The 14,649-nt window shown below is 46.5% G+C and overlaps 1 protein-coding gene across 1 annotated transcript in view; it reads left to right on the plus strand.

The window, feature by feature from the left end:
• The first annotated feature begins 4,920 nt into the window (after positions 1-4,920).
• Positions 4,921-14,649, plus strand: part of LOC149431447 (C4b-binding protein alpha chain-like) — an 80,884-nt gene continuing 71,155 nt past the window's right edge. Inside the window, exons 1-2 of the mRNA XM_089665597.1 lie at positions 4,921-5,197; positions 6,387-6,546. Of these exons, the coding sequence (XP_089521723.1) occupies positions 6,459-6,546 (88 nt within the window). The 5' untranslated portion in view covers positions 4,921-5,197; positions 6,387-6,458. The remainder of the gene's footprint in view (positions 5,198-6,386; positions 6,547-14,649) is intronic.

The raw sequence follows: 14,649 nt of genomic DNA on the forward strand, positions 1-14,649 counted from the left end.
GTCATACCCAAGTACTTAAACCGCCCCAAAAATGTGGAGACTATCCTGCCCCCCATGGCATAAACTCGCCTGATGAGGATGCCTACAAATGAAAAGTCACTTGTGCTAGGCCAGGGGTGGGCAACTGTGGCCCTCCAGCTGTTGGTGAACTACAAGTCCCATCATGCCTCTGCCTTTGGGAGTCATGCTTGTAACTGTCAGTTTTGCAATGCCTCATGGGACTTGTAGTTCTACAACAGCTGGAGGGCCACAGTTGCCCACCCCTGTGCTAGACGTTACATATCCCCACTCATGCAGCCAGTGAAATTAATCATTCTAGGCCCTTTATTTGTGGTGAACTCCATGCTGATGACCTGAAGGGGATTTTATAGCATTGCCTAACATTTGGAAAAGCACACAGTTTTAACGCTTGACATGTTAAGTATCTGTTTTCTCAACACAGCCTCATCTTTTATATTTTACCAAAGAATTGGGAAGTAGATTGTGTTTGTGTGCACTAAAATAACCTTCCTTGGACACTTGTTATGGATCTCCTAAAACATCTTCTACATTGATTTAGAAGCAATCCGCACATCAACAATGAAGAGAAAGAAAGAAACATTCTCTTCCGTTATTATGGAAAGCTGTATGTCAGCAATTACAAGAAATGTTATCTTCTGTTATTGGGAAATACTGTATCAGCCGAACTGTCACACATCCTGAAATTCTCTGCTAGGAGACCCATTGTGTGTCCAACACTGCACAACCTTCCAAGGAGACCCCACACTCCGAGGACTTCCATCACATCTTAAAGCGGAGTTCCACTTGACCTATCAAAAAATAAAAGTCAGCAGCTACAAAAACTGTAGCTGCTGACTTTTAAAAAACAGCCACTTACCTGTGTGTCCCCCGCAGCCCATTTCACCAGTCGTCCTGTATTCCAGGAGGCCGGCATCTTTAGTGTGGGCACCCGGCTGTGATAGCTTGCTGCTTCACAGCCGGGTACCCACTGCGCATGTGCGAGTAGTGCTGCACATTATGAATAGTCCTGTAGTCTTCTGGGACCTGTCACGTGTCCCAAAAGACTAAAGGGAGGGAGGACACCTTCTGCTTCCGATCGCCTAGGCCAGTGGTGGGCAACCTTTTTTTTCAACTGAGCCAAATCTCGCCAAAACCACGACTGAAATTTATTTTGAGAGCCACATTTTTAAAACTGAAAATACATCCCCCATATAGTAATTCATCCCCCATAGTAATTCATCCCCCATATAGTAATTCATCCCCCATAGTAATTCATCCCCCATATAGTAATTCATCCCCCATAGTATTTCATCCCCCATATAGTAAATCATCCCCCATAGTAATTCATCCCCCATAGTAATTCATCCCCCATATAGTAATTCATCCCCCATAGTAATTCATCCCCCATAGTAATTCATCCCCCATAGTAATTCATCCCCCATATAGTAATTCATCCCCCATAGTAATTCATCCCCCATATAGTAATTCATCCCCCATAGTAATTCATCCCCCATAGTAATTCATCCCCCATAGTAATTCATCCCCCATATAGTAATTCATCCCCCATAGTAATTCATCCCCCCTATAGTAATTCATCCCCCATAGTAATTCATCCCCCATATAGTAATTCATCCCCCATAGTAATTCATCCCCCATATAGTAATTCATCCCCCATATAGTAATTCATCCCCCATAGTAATTCATCCCCCATATAGTAATTCATCCCCCATAGTAATTCATCCCCCATAGTAATTCATCCCCCATATAGTAATTCATCCCCCATAGTAATTCATCCCCCATATAGTAATTCATCCCCCATAGTAATTCATCCCCCATATAGTAATTCATCCCCCCTATAGTAATTCATCCCCCCTATAGTTATTCATCCACCATATAGTAATTCATCCCCCCTATAGTAATTCATCCCCCCTATAGTTATTCATTCCCCATATAGTAATTCATCCCTCATATAGTAATTAATTCCCCATATTGTGTCAATTCACTTACCTTTGCTCCGCGCGTTCCTCTCGCCGTGTTCCCGCGCCGTTCCGGTCTTCAGGGCGGACTGTGAGAGGAGAGGAGTTCGTCACGCTGCCCCGCCTACATCCTGACAGCCAATGTTTGCCACGCTCCGCGGGCCGGATTAAAAGGTCCGCCGGGCCGTAGTTTGCCCATTGCTGGGCTAGCTGCAGAGTCCTGACTTTTGGGGCGGCCGCCCGAGAGGAGGGAGGGGAGCGGGCGCCCGGCACACAGAAGAGCCGCATTAAAGTGTGCAAAGAGCCGCATGTGGCTCGCGAGCCGCGGCTTGCCGACCACTGGCTTAGGCGATCGGACTGGAAGTGGGAGCGGGTACCTGTCAAATTCTGGTACCCGCTCCCCAAAAGTGCCAATCCTTAATGGGGAGTGGGGGAGTAGTCCTTAAAGCAGAGCTCCACCCAAAAGAGGAAGTTCTGCTTTAAGACATTCTAGAAAGGGAACCTGTTGTATAAAGCATCTTAAAAGTTTCCTTCAGCAGTTTGGTGACCACCAGACCTCTGTGCGCGGCCCATGAGCTACTGGGAAGCAGTTAGGAAGAAGAGTGGCAGCGGGTGCTAGACACTGGAACACTCCGTGTACCATCCCCCGGTACTGAAAGACTGTATTGTGGACAGAGGTATCCCCACCCACAGTACAAGTAAAGTCCTAACTGGGGGGATAGAGTGGTACAGGAGCATGTGATCAGGTAAGTGATGTTGGGAGAATGGGGGGTAACTTTTCACTGCCATGGCCACCCCCTCTCTCTCCCCCACCTCCCCTCTCCCTTCTCTTTTTCCTCATGCTTCCTTTTCTCTCTCCTCTCTCTTCCCCCCTCCTCTCCCTTTCTCCCTCTCTCCCCCCTCTCTCCCTCTATCCATTAATTTATCTTCTTTCACTCTCCCTCTTTCACTCTTTTCACCCTCTCTCTATCTCCCCTCTCTTGTTCTTTACCCCTCCACCTACCTCTCACCCTCCTAACTCTCCCAAACCTATCTCCCTCCTCGTTCTATTCCCTCTCTTCGTCCTCTCTCTTCACCCTCCCTGTCCCACACCTCTCTCCCCACATCTCTTTCGCCCCTCTCCCTCCCCTACCTCTCTCTCTTCCTCTCTCTCCCCCCCTCTCCCTCCTCACTCTTCCCCCTCTGTCTCCCCTTCTCTTTCCCCTCTCTCCCCACTCTCTCCCTCCTCACTATTACCCCTCTGTCTCCCCTTATCTTCCCCCTCTCTCCCTCCTCATTCTTCCCCCTCTGTCTCCCCTTCTCTTCCCCCTCTCTCCCTCCTCACTTTTCCCCCTCTGTCTCCCCTTCTCTTTCCCCTCTCCCCCACCTCTCTCTCCTCACTTCCCCCCTCTCTCCCCCATATTGCCTCCCCTTCTCTCTTTCCCCTTCTCCACTCTCTCCCCTCTCTCTCCCTCCACCCTCTCCCCCTTCTCTCTCTCAACCTCCACCCTCTCCCATCTTCTCTCTCCCTCTTTCATAAATACCCCCTCCCTCACCCCTCTCCCCCTACCTCTCTCCCTCTCTCTCCCCCCTCTCTCCCTCCTCACTCTTCCCCATCTGTCTCCCCTTCTCTTCCCCCTCTCTCCCCCTCGCTCTCTCCCCCATATTTCCCCCCTTTCTCACTTCCCCCTCTCCACTCTCTCTCTCAATTATCTCTCCCTCCACCCTATCCCCCTTCTCTCTCTCTCTCTATCTCTCTCTCTCTCTCTCTCCCTCTCCTCCCCTCTCCCTCCACCCTCTCTCCCTCCACCCTCTCCCGCCTTCTCTCTCCCTCTTTCCCCAATACCCCCTCTCCCCCCCTCCTCTCTCTCTCTCTCCCCCTCTCCCCCCTTCCCCCCCCCTTTCTCTCTCTCTCCCTATCCCCTTCTCTCTCCCTCTCCCCCTTTCTCTCTCTCTCCCTATCCCCTTTCTCTCTGTCTCCCTTTCCCCCTTCTCTCCCTTCCCCTCCTTCTCTCCTTCTCTACCCCCTTCTCTCTCTCTCCCTCCTACCCGTTCTATCTCTCTATCTCCCCCCCCCCCTTTATCTCTCTCTTTCTCCCACCCTTAATGGAAAACTGAAGAGAGCAAGAGAGGAGAAAGAGATGTAGGAGAGAAGAGGAAAGAGAAAGAGAATGGGGGAGAGATAGGGGAGATAGAGGGAGGGGAAAGAAAGGGGGACAGAGAGAGGGAGGGAGATAGAGGAAAGGGGGCAGAATATGAGCTCCCAGCCGTATGCACCCAGCCAGTATGAAGCAGTTGAGTCTCAGCACGGAGGTCACTTCCAGGGATTCCACAGCGGCAGCTCTGCTTAGGGTTCTAGCGGAAGTTGGTTCTCTGAGATCTGGAAGGAGTCCAGTCCATCCAGCACCCAGAACTACCCAGGAACAGATATGGTGGAATAGTACACCACTGATCTACAAATATCGAATTGGATGAAGTAAGAGCCAGATTACACTAGGACTCCAATGGGCTGAAATGTCACTGCACCACACCAAACACACTGCAACTGGATTGCACGGTACTTCTGTACCATGTGATACAATGCATGCAAACGCACCGCGTTTTTGTAGGTAAAACGCACTGCGTTTGTGATTTCTGTTTGGGGTGTCATTAACATTGACACCAGCTGTAGATCCCAACTTCAGTGTGATTTGAACACTGTATGGGAAATGCTCACGGGATGCGGGTTTTCCTGCACTGCTTTCTGGTGTGAATAGGGCCTTAAGGCAGACTGTCACTGAATGAGAGAGAATAGCTCGTGTCCCCTCTGTGGTCATCCAGAACACATCCTGCTTGCTTCACTTTGCCTTCCAGCAGTTCAGGTTGGGGAGGAGAGGGGTTGTGTTCTTGATTCCAGTCTCAGCACGGAGGAATGGACAGAGGTCACCTCCTGGGGTGTCCCCACAGTGGTAGCTTCTTCCATGGGACTCTGCCGCTCTGCTAAGGATTGTAGTAGAAGAAGCCGATTCACTGAGATTTGGAAGAGACCAGCACACAGGGCTTCCTATTCTTAGTGTTTTTTTCATAGACGCACAGATTGGGACAGAGGTGGGTGGAGAGAACGCAGCTGATCTGCAAATATAAAACCGGGTGTAGTAAAGACTGTCACTGACTGAAGACAGCTGTGCAGGGGAAGACAGTTCTTTTCCTCTCTGTGGTCATCCAGAACTCATCCTGTTTGCTTCAAATAGCCTTTCAGATTGGTAAGGAGAAGGATGGTGAGGAGGGGGGGTTGGGGTGGGGTAGGATGGGAGTCGTTCACTGCCCAGAATGCTCACTTACCTATTGTATCCTATACATGTCTCAACCTCAGGGAGACCAGATAGAATCTCTGTCCCACCCTCTGTGTTCAAATCTGCCACCCGCACCAGAAACCCTTTTTCATAGGTAGTGTTGACAGGCACTGCACACCAATGGGTGGATGGGTGGGAACAGCAGGAATAAGGTGGGGAGTGAACCTTGAGGCTTGGTGGTAGCAGCAGGGATAGGGTGGGGGTGGAACTTGAGGGTTGGTGATAACAGAAGGGATAAGATGGGAGTGGAACTTGAGGGTTGGTGATAACAGCAGAGATATGGTAGGGGTGGAGCTTGAGGCCTGGTGGTAATAGCAGGGATAAGGTGGGGCTGGAGCTTGAGGCTTGGTGGAAACTTCAGGGATAAGGTGGGGGTGGAACTTGAGGCTTGGTGGAAACATCAGGGATAAGGTGGGGGTTGAACTTGAGGGTTGGTGATAACAGCAGGGATAGGGTAGGGGTGGATCTTGAGGCTTGCTGGAAACATCAGGGATAAGGTGGGGGTGGAACTCGAGGTTTGATGGTAACAGCAAGGATAAGGTGGGAGGTAGAGCTTGAGGATTGGTGGTAACAGTAGTGATGGGGGGATGGAGCTTGAGGCTTGGCAGTAACAGCAGGGATAGGATGGGAGGCGGGGGGTGGAGCTTGAGTATTGGTGGTAACAGTAGTGATAAGGTGAGAGATGGTGGTGGAGCTTGAGGATTGGTGGCAACAGCAGTGATAAGTCAGGAGGTGGAGCCAATCCAGCCTCTGCCCGTCCTATCCATCCAGTCACTCAGGGGTGAACGTTGCTGGCTGGGCATTGAGAGAGAGCATCAGACACTCAGCCTGACAACTGTGGCCATCCATCGTATACTCACACACAGGTTCTCCCCTCCATGGACATTTACGGACAGGAGAGATCAGGGTTCTTTTTATAACTTTCTCATGAACATATGGATGGTAGAAGCGATGAAGACAAGGGACAGTGGTGGCCACTGTTGATAGAAAAGAAGATTGTGTAACATTTCAAGTATATCTGATTTTTATTAATTAGGTTTATTACCAGTTTATGAGTTTCTGATGAACTTAGAGTAGATGTTTCCTTTCCTCTGTCTAGTGTGATGTACAGAACAGGCAGTGATAAGACGGAGCACTGCGCACACTGACTGTAGCTGGGGGTCCGCCTGCCATGTCTGCAATGGGGTCTTATCTACTGATCACCGTCTGTCTCCTCTACCAACTGACACCAGTTGATGGCAACTATCTGGAGGGAGAAGGTAAGATACAACCTTTAATATTATCACAGGCAGGGCAGGGAATTATCTTGGGCTCACCAGGGAAGGTGGCTTCAAACAACCATCACACATTGATATGCAGTGTGCTAAAGAAGGTTTATTAGAGATTGAATTTATTCAATTATTTTCAGTGTCCAACTCCAGAAAATCTGAAAATTCTCCCTCACTGTGCGGTTGTGTCTGCATTTTAAGGGTTGACGTCTCATTTAGTGTAGCGGAGAGTGAAAGTACTTCTACTTTTAGTGCTGTGAAAAAGTATTTGCCCCCTTCCTGATTTGTTTGCATATTTCTCACACTTAATTAATTAAATCATCAAGTGAATCATTTAAGTAGAGAAAAGCTGCCCAAACCTTCCTGGCCCTGTGTGAAACAGTAATTGCCCCCTGAACTTAATAACTGGTTGTGCCACCCTTGGAGGCATGAACTGCCATCAAGCATTTGCAATAACTGGCAATGAGTCTTTCACATCGCTGTGGAGGAATTTTTTGTGCACAATTGTTTTAATTCAGCCACATTGGAGGGTTTTCCAGCATGAACGGCCTGTTTAAGGTCACGCCACAGCATCTCAAGTGGATTTCAGTCCGGACTTTGACTAATCCATTCCAAGACCTTAATTTTGTTTTTTTTTGAGCCATTCAGAGGTGAACTTACTGGTGTGTTTTGGATCATTGTCCTGCTGCATGACCCAAATGTGCTTGAGCTTGAGGTCACGAACTGATGGCCGAATTCATGGTTCCATCAATTGTGATCACACTACCACCACCATGTGTGACTGCTGGTATGATGTTCTTTTTCTGAAGCGCTTTTACCCCAGAAGTAATGGGACGCACACCTTCCATAAAGTTAAACTTTTGTCTAATCAGCCTACAGAACATTTGCTCAAAAGTCTCGGGGGTAATCAAGATTTTTTTGACTAATGAAAGCCTTTGTGTTCTTTTTGGTCAGCAGCGGCTTTGGCCTCGGAACTCTCCCATTACGACTATTTTTGCCCGGTCTTTTTCTTATTGTTGATTCATGAACACCGACCTTACCTGAGGCAAACGAGCCTTGCCTTTTATGACCTCCTGGATGAGTCATCATTGTGTTCTTGGAGTAATTTTGGTAGACCGGCCACTCCTGGGAAGGTTCACAACTATTCCAAGTTTTCTCCATTTGTGGATAACGGCTCTCACCATTATGCACCGGAGCCCCAAAACCTTAGAAATTGCTTTGTAAACCGTTCCAGACTGATACATGTCAATTACTTTGTGTCTCACCTGTTCTTGAATTTCTTTAGATGTCAGCATGATGTGTTGCTTATTGAGATCTTTTAGCGTGCTTCACTTTGTCAGGCAGCTTCTGTTTTAAGTGATTTCTTGATTCAACAGATCTGGCAGTAATCAGGCCTGGATGTGACAAGTGAAATTTAACTCAGCTTTCCAAAACATGTGGTTCACCATAGATCATTCATCATTGTTAGGGGGGAACAATTACGTCTTCACAAAGGCCAAACAGGTTTGGAGAGCTTTTTTTCCTTAATAAATGAAAGTACCATTTAAAAACTTCATTATTTACTCGGGATATCTATGTGTAATGTTAAAATGTGTTTGATGATCTGAATCATTTAAGTGTGACAAATATACAAGAAAAAAAAATCAGGATGTGGGCAAATACTTTTTACAGCGCTGTTCAAGATCCTCTGCTCCCCGATGTTCTGGTGGTAGACTGTCCCTCAGCATCCTCATGCCAGTGCAGAACTATGGACCCTGCATTCGTCTGCGAAGGCACTGTTGGGACTAGCAATGTGGAGAAGTGATGATACATAACAAGATCACATTTCTTCATAAAGTATTGTCAAAATGTATTCTGCTACATGTCTTTTGTTAAAAAAATCCCAATAATTGTATATTAATTGGTTTGTGTGAAAGTTATAGAGTCTACAAACTATGATATACTGTATATACTGGAATTTACTTAGTTATAGACGCTGTACTGTAATGGGGGTGAGCAGCGACTTACAGAGTGCCTGTGATAGGGTGGTGGGCAATCTGGCACTAACAAACACTGGCTGGGAGGGTCACTAAGTGATACTAATACAGTGAGCAGTGATAATACTGTATACTGACACTGTACTAATGACACTGGCTGGGAAGGGGTTAAGATCTAGGGGCGATCAAGGGGCTACCTGTATGTGCAATGTGTGCTACTTTTACTTTCTGATCTGGCTGTTTTTTCTCCCTGATCGCTGTTAACTGTACACAGAGCCCAATGTGTTTGTACACTGCATCCAAATGAGTACTGTACTCAATTGTTTCTGCCGCAAATGCACTAAGACAGCTACAATCACCTCAAGTACACTGCATCCAGAAAGTATTCCCAGCGCTTAACTTTTCCCACATTTGGTTATGTTATTGCCTTATTCCAAAGTGGATTCAATTCATTTTTTTCCTCAACATTCTACAAACAATACCCCATAATGACATGAAAGAAGTTCATTTTGAAATCTTTTCAATTTATTAAAAATAATAAACAAAAAAACCCCACACATGTACATAAGCATTCACCGCCTTTGCCGTGACACTCAAAATTGAGCTGTGGTGCATCCTATTCCCACGGATCATCCTTGAGATGTTTCCACAACTTGATTGGAGTCCACCTGTGGGGAATTCAGTGAATTGGAGTCCACCTGTGGGAAATTCAGTTGATTGGACATGATTAGGAAAGGCATTAACCTGTCTATATAACGTCCCACAGTTAACAGTGCATGTCAGAGCACAAACCAAGCTATGAAGTCCAAGGAATTGTCTGTAGACCTCCAAGACAGGACTGTATCAAGGCACAGATCTGGGGAAGGGTACAGAAACATTTCTGCAGCATTGAAGGTCCCAATGAGCACAGTGGCCTCCATCATCCATAAATGGAAGAAGTTTGGAACCACCAGGAATCTTCCTAAAGCGGGCTGACCGGCCAAAATGAGCGATCGAGGGAGATGGGCCTTAGCCAGGGAGGTAACCAAGCACCCGATGGTCACTCTGAAAGAGCTCCAGCTCTCTTTGTGGAGAGAGGAAAACCTTCCAGAAGAAAAACCATCTCTGCAGCACTCCACCAATCAGGCCTGTATGGTAGAGTGACCAGACAGAAGCAACTCCTCAGCAAAGGCAAATGGCAGCCCGTCTGGAGTTTGCCAAAAGGCACCTGAGGGACTCTCAGACCATGAGAAACAAAACTCTCTGGTCTGATGAAACAAAGATTGAATGCCAAGCGTCATCTCTGGAGGAAACCAGGCACCGCTCACCACCTGGCCAGTACCAACCCTACAGTGAAGCATGGTGGTGGCAGCATCATGCTGTGGGGATATTTTTCAGCAGCAGGAGCTGGGAGACTAGTCAGGATCAAAGGAAAGATGAATGCAGTAATGTACAGAGACATCTTTGATGAAAACCTGTTCCAGAGCGCTCCGTACCTTAGACTAGGGCGACGGTTCATCTTTCAACAGACAACCAACATAACAAAGAAGTGGCTATGGGCCAACTCTGGGAATGTCCTGGAGTGGCCCAGCTAGAGCCCAAACTTGAACCCGAATGAAGATCTCTGGAGAGATCTGAAAATGGCTGTGCACCAACGCTCCCCATCCAACCTGATGGAACTTGAGAGGTACTGCAAAGAAGAATGGGAGAATTTGCCCAGAAATAGGTGTGCCAAGCTTGTAGCATCATACTCCAAATGACTCGAGGCTGTAATTGCACCTAAAGATGCTTCAAAAACAGTATTGAGCAAAGGCTGGGAATACTTATGTACACGTGGTTTTTTTTTGTTTATTATTTTTAATAAATTGCAAAGTTTCCAAAACAAACTTCTTTCACGTTGTCATTATGGGGTATTGTTTGTAGAATGTGGAGGAAAAAATGAATTGAATCCATTTTGGAATAAGGCCGTAACCAACAAAATGTGGCAAAAGTTAAGCACTGTGAATACTTTCTGGATGCACTGTAAACACAGAACTCTGTGTGTGATTGGACACAGCCGATCAGCAAATTTTAGCCACAATCATTGGCTGAAATCTGCTGCCAAACTCATGCAGTGTCCAATCACAGCACGGGTAGGCAGGGTGTGTGCATGCGTGCCCCAAACCCAGAAGAATACCGGTCATGTACATGAATGTACCTGTACCTGCCACCCACTCGCAGTATATTTACAGTGAGGGATCAGAAGGTGGTTAACTCTCTACAAGGTTGGAGGAACTGAAGGAAAACTTGACCGTGAGGCTTGTGATGGTCTTGGTCCCATTGTCCTAATAGCCCATTGCTCTGACACCGTATATAGGAAGTCATTCTTGTTCTGGGCATGCCGGGACAATTAGGAAATATGAGCGAATCCAAATAATAACAGTTACTGGAAGCCAACATATCTACAACCAAGAACACAAATGTCATATATTGCAGCTGATTGGTCCTTAGATGTGGTGACTGCTGAGGTTTCCTAGTTTATTGTCACCTGGTGATCCTGCCAGTAACACACTTCCAATCCCAGGGTGGTGGTGTCCACTCACTATACTCATCATAGCATATTGAGGTGAGCTTTTTAGTTTACAGAGTATAGCTGGGGAAGCTGATACCACTGATTGATATATCTGTAGCGCACCCCCTCAGGAGCCGCTGGTGTAAACAGCCAGGCGCAAAGTATTTTCCTCGTTCTTACACTGGCACAGCTGTACAGTCTGGGGGAGGTTTTTAGGATTTTATTGTAACTTGGATGGGGTGAAGGGAGCATGGGATACCCCAAACTGGGCAAGTGAACTCTTTGAGGACTCCTTCTCTATCTTGCTGAGCTGCACAGAATCTCTAATGCTGAGAGATGAGTAGGACTTTTCCAAGAGACCAAAGCTGCACACAGTCACTAACCTTCAGGACCGAGGTTATCTACTCACATGACCTCAGGATCATTGGTTGCCTCTTTTAGGCACTCCTCAGTGAGGGAAATACAGGTTCACGCCATCATAGGACAGCTGGATACCTTTTCCCCAACTTCTTCCTGGTGCTCTCCAGTGACCTTCTCCAGACCCCAACAACTCCAGGACCAAACTCTGAGAATACGAGATCCCCAGTAAATCTTCAGCTGGGACCTTAATGTCTTCTAGATGGAACCTCTAGTAATCCTGCCAAGTAAGAGGATTATGGGAAGGCTTGAGGAGTATATAAACTAGGATCGAGGGGGGAGGGAGCATTAGATTGTTATAAGAAGGTTCCCATTTTACAAACAACCAGTGGAATTGGTACCATTTGTATGAAAAGACAAAATATGCAAAATACTTGTGCACAAGGTGTCAATGGATTAAAATGTTTATTCACCAATTCCAGAAGTCTGCCAAGCAAAATAGGTGAGTTGGAAGCTTTGGTGCATGAAGGGAACTATGAATGAATTGGTATTGCTGAATCTTGGCTTCATTCTTCACATGACTGGGCCATTCATATTCCTGGCTATGTTCTCTTTCAGAGAGACGGGGGAAATAGGAAAGGTGGTGGTGTCTGTCTCTATGTGAGAAGTGATCTCAGAGTGAGTGTGAAAAAAGACCTAGTTGATGGAGAGTGTGATGAGGCTGAAGTATTATGGGTGGAACTGCACATGGGGGGGTGGTACTACAAAGGTAATCATTGAAGTTTGTTATAGGCCTCCCAGTGTAAATGAAGAGGTAGAGACTCAGCTCCTCGCACAGATGGAAAGGGCTGCAAGGGCTGGGACAGTCATAATAACTACCCAGAAATTGACTGGAGTAATGGTACTGCAGGAACAGTTAAAGGGCAAACATTTCTAAACATACTACATGACAATTTTATGGTCCAGTTCATAGAGGCCCCAACTAGAAATGATGCTCTGCTGGACCTGGTAACCTCAAACCATGCAGAGCTTATTACGAATGTCCATATAAAAGAACATCTGGATAGCAGTGACCATAACATGACTTCATTTATTGTTAGCTGTAAACAGCAAACACATATGGGGACAAAGAGAAGGTAAATCTATTAAACACCTTCTTCAGCTCTGTGTATACAAAGGAGCATGGAGGAGCTCTTGTCCATAATGGGCGTGGTACTGACACAGCCCCAGATGATCCGCATTGGCTCACAATTGATATGATCCAGAAATATTTAGACAGAATAAAGGTGAATAAAGCCCCTGAACTGGATGGCATACACCCACGGGGCCTTAAAGAATTGAACTCTGTCAGCCATTGTTTCTAAGTTTTAGGGTCTCTTTAATGACTGGCATAGTACCACTGGATTAGCGTAAGGCCAATGTAGTGACAATATTTAAAAAGAGGTCAAAATCTTTCCCAAGTAATTATAGACCTGTTAGTGTAACTTCTATAGTTGGGAAGATACTGGAGAGTTTAATAAAAGACCACAGAGAGGAGTTCTTGCTGGAAACAAATATTTTAAGCAACAGACAGCATGGATTCATGAAAGACAGAAGTTGTCAAACAAATCTGATTTCTTTTTATAAGGGGGTGAGCAAAACCTTGGACAGAGGGGTGGCGGTGGACGTGGTATACTTGGACAGACGGGTGGTGGACGTGGTATACTTGGACAGAGGGGTGGCGGTGGACTTGGTATACATGGACAGAGGGGTGGTGGTGGACGTGGTATACTTGGACAGAGGGGTGGCGGTGGACGTGGTATACTTGGACAGAGGGGTGGCGGTGTACATATGGTATACATGGACAGAGGGGTGGCGGTGGCTGTGGTATACTTGGAAAGAGGGGTGGCTGTGGACGTGGTATACTTGGACAGAGGGGTGGTGGTGGATGTGGTATACTTGGATAGAGGGGTGGTGGTGGATGTGGTATACTTGGATAGAGGGGTGGCGGTGGACATGGAATACTTGGATAGAGGGGTGGTGGTGTACATGGTATATTTGGACAGAGTGGTGGAGGTGGCTGTGGTATACGTGAATAGAGGGGTGGTGGTGTACATGGTATACTTGGACAGAGGGATGGCTGTGGACATGGTATACTTGGACAGAGGGGTGGCTGTGGACGTGGTATACATGGATTTTGCAAAAGCATTTGACACAGTTCCCCACACACGGCTAATGTGTAAGGTAAAGTCTACAGACTTGGAGAAATCTGTATGTAAATGGATAGAAAACTGGCTAATAAAATCGTATTCAGAGAGTAGTGGTTAATGATTAATAGTCTGAATGGTCTAGGGGTGTCAGTGGTGTACCTCAAGGTTCAGTGTTATTAGTGGGGGACCCCAAGGTTCAGTGTTATTAGTGGAGGACCCCAAGGTTCAGTGTTATTAGTGGGGGACCCCAAGGCTCAGTGTTGTTATTGGTGTACCCCAAGGCTCAGTGTTGAGACCCTTACGTTATAATATATTTATAAACAATATGGGGTCTGGGATTATAAATCCCATTTCAGTGTTTGCAGATGACACCAAGCTGTGCCGGGGAATAACGTCCTTACAGGATGTCTCCAATTTACAAGCCGACCTCATTGCTCTGTGTAATTGGGGGACTATGGGGCCAATGAAGGCTAATGGTGATAAATGTAAGGTTCTGCACTTGGGGGCTAAGAACATGCTTACATCATACATACTAGGGGGGTACAAATGGGGGGGTCAATGGTGGAGAAGGATCTGGGGGTTCTTGTGGATCATAAGCTTCATAATGAACGCAATGCCAAGCTGCGGGTTCTAAAGCGAGCAAAATCCTCTCTTGTGTTAGGAGAGGTAAAGACTCGAGAGAAAGAGATATCATATTACCCCCCCCCCCTCCCCCGGTATAAATAATTAGTAATATCTCATCTGGAATATGCAGTTCAGTTTTGGGTTCCAAATCACAAAAAGAACATTGGGGAACTGGAGAAAGTACAGAGAAGGGCAACCAAACTGATAAGAGGCATGGAGGAGATCAGCTATGAGGAAAGATTAGAGGAACTGAATTTATTCTCTGCTGAGAATTAAGGGGGGATATGATCTCCATGTATAATACATAAGGGGGGATATGATCTCCATGTATAATACATAAGGGGGGATATGATCTCCATGTATAATACATAAGGGGGGGATATGATCTCCATGTATAATACATAAGGGAGGATATGAT

This window comes from Staurois parvus, unplaced genomic scaffold (genome assembly GCF_062004578.1).
Source record: "Staurois parvus isolate SC_StPar_1 unplaced genomic scaffold, SC_StPar_1.0 ptg002258l, whole genome shotgun sequence".
Lineage (NCBI taxonomy): Eukaryota > Metazoa > Chordata > Amphibia > Anura > Ranidae > Staurois > Staurois parvus.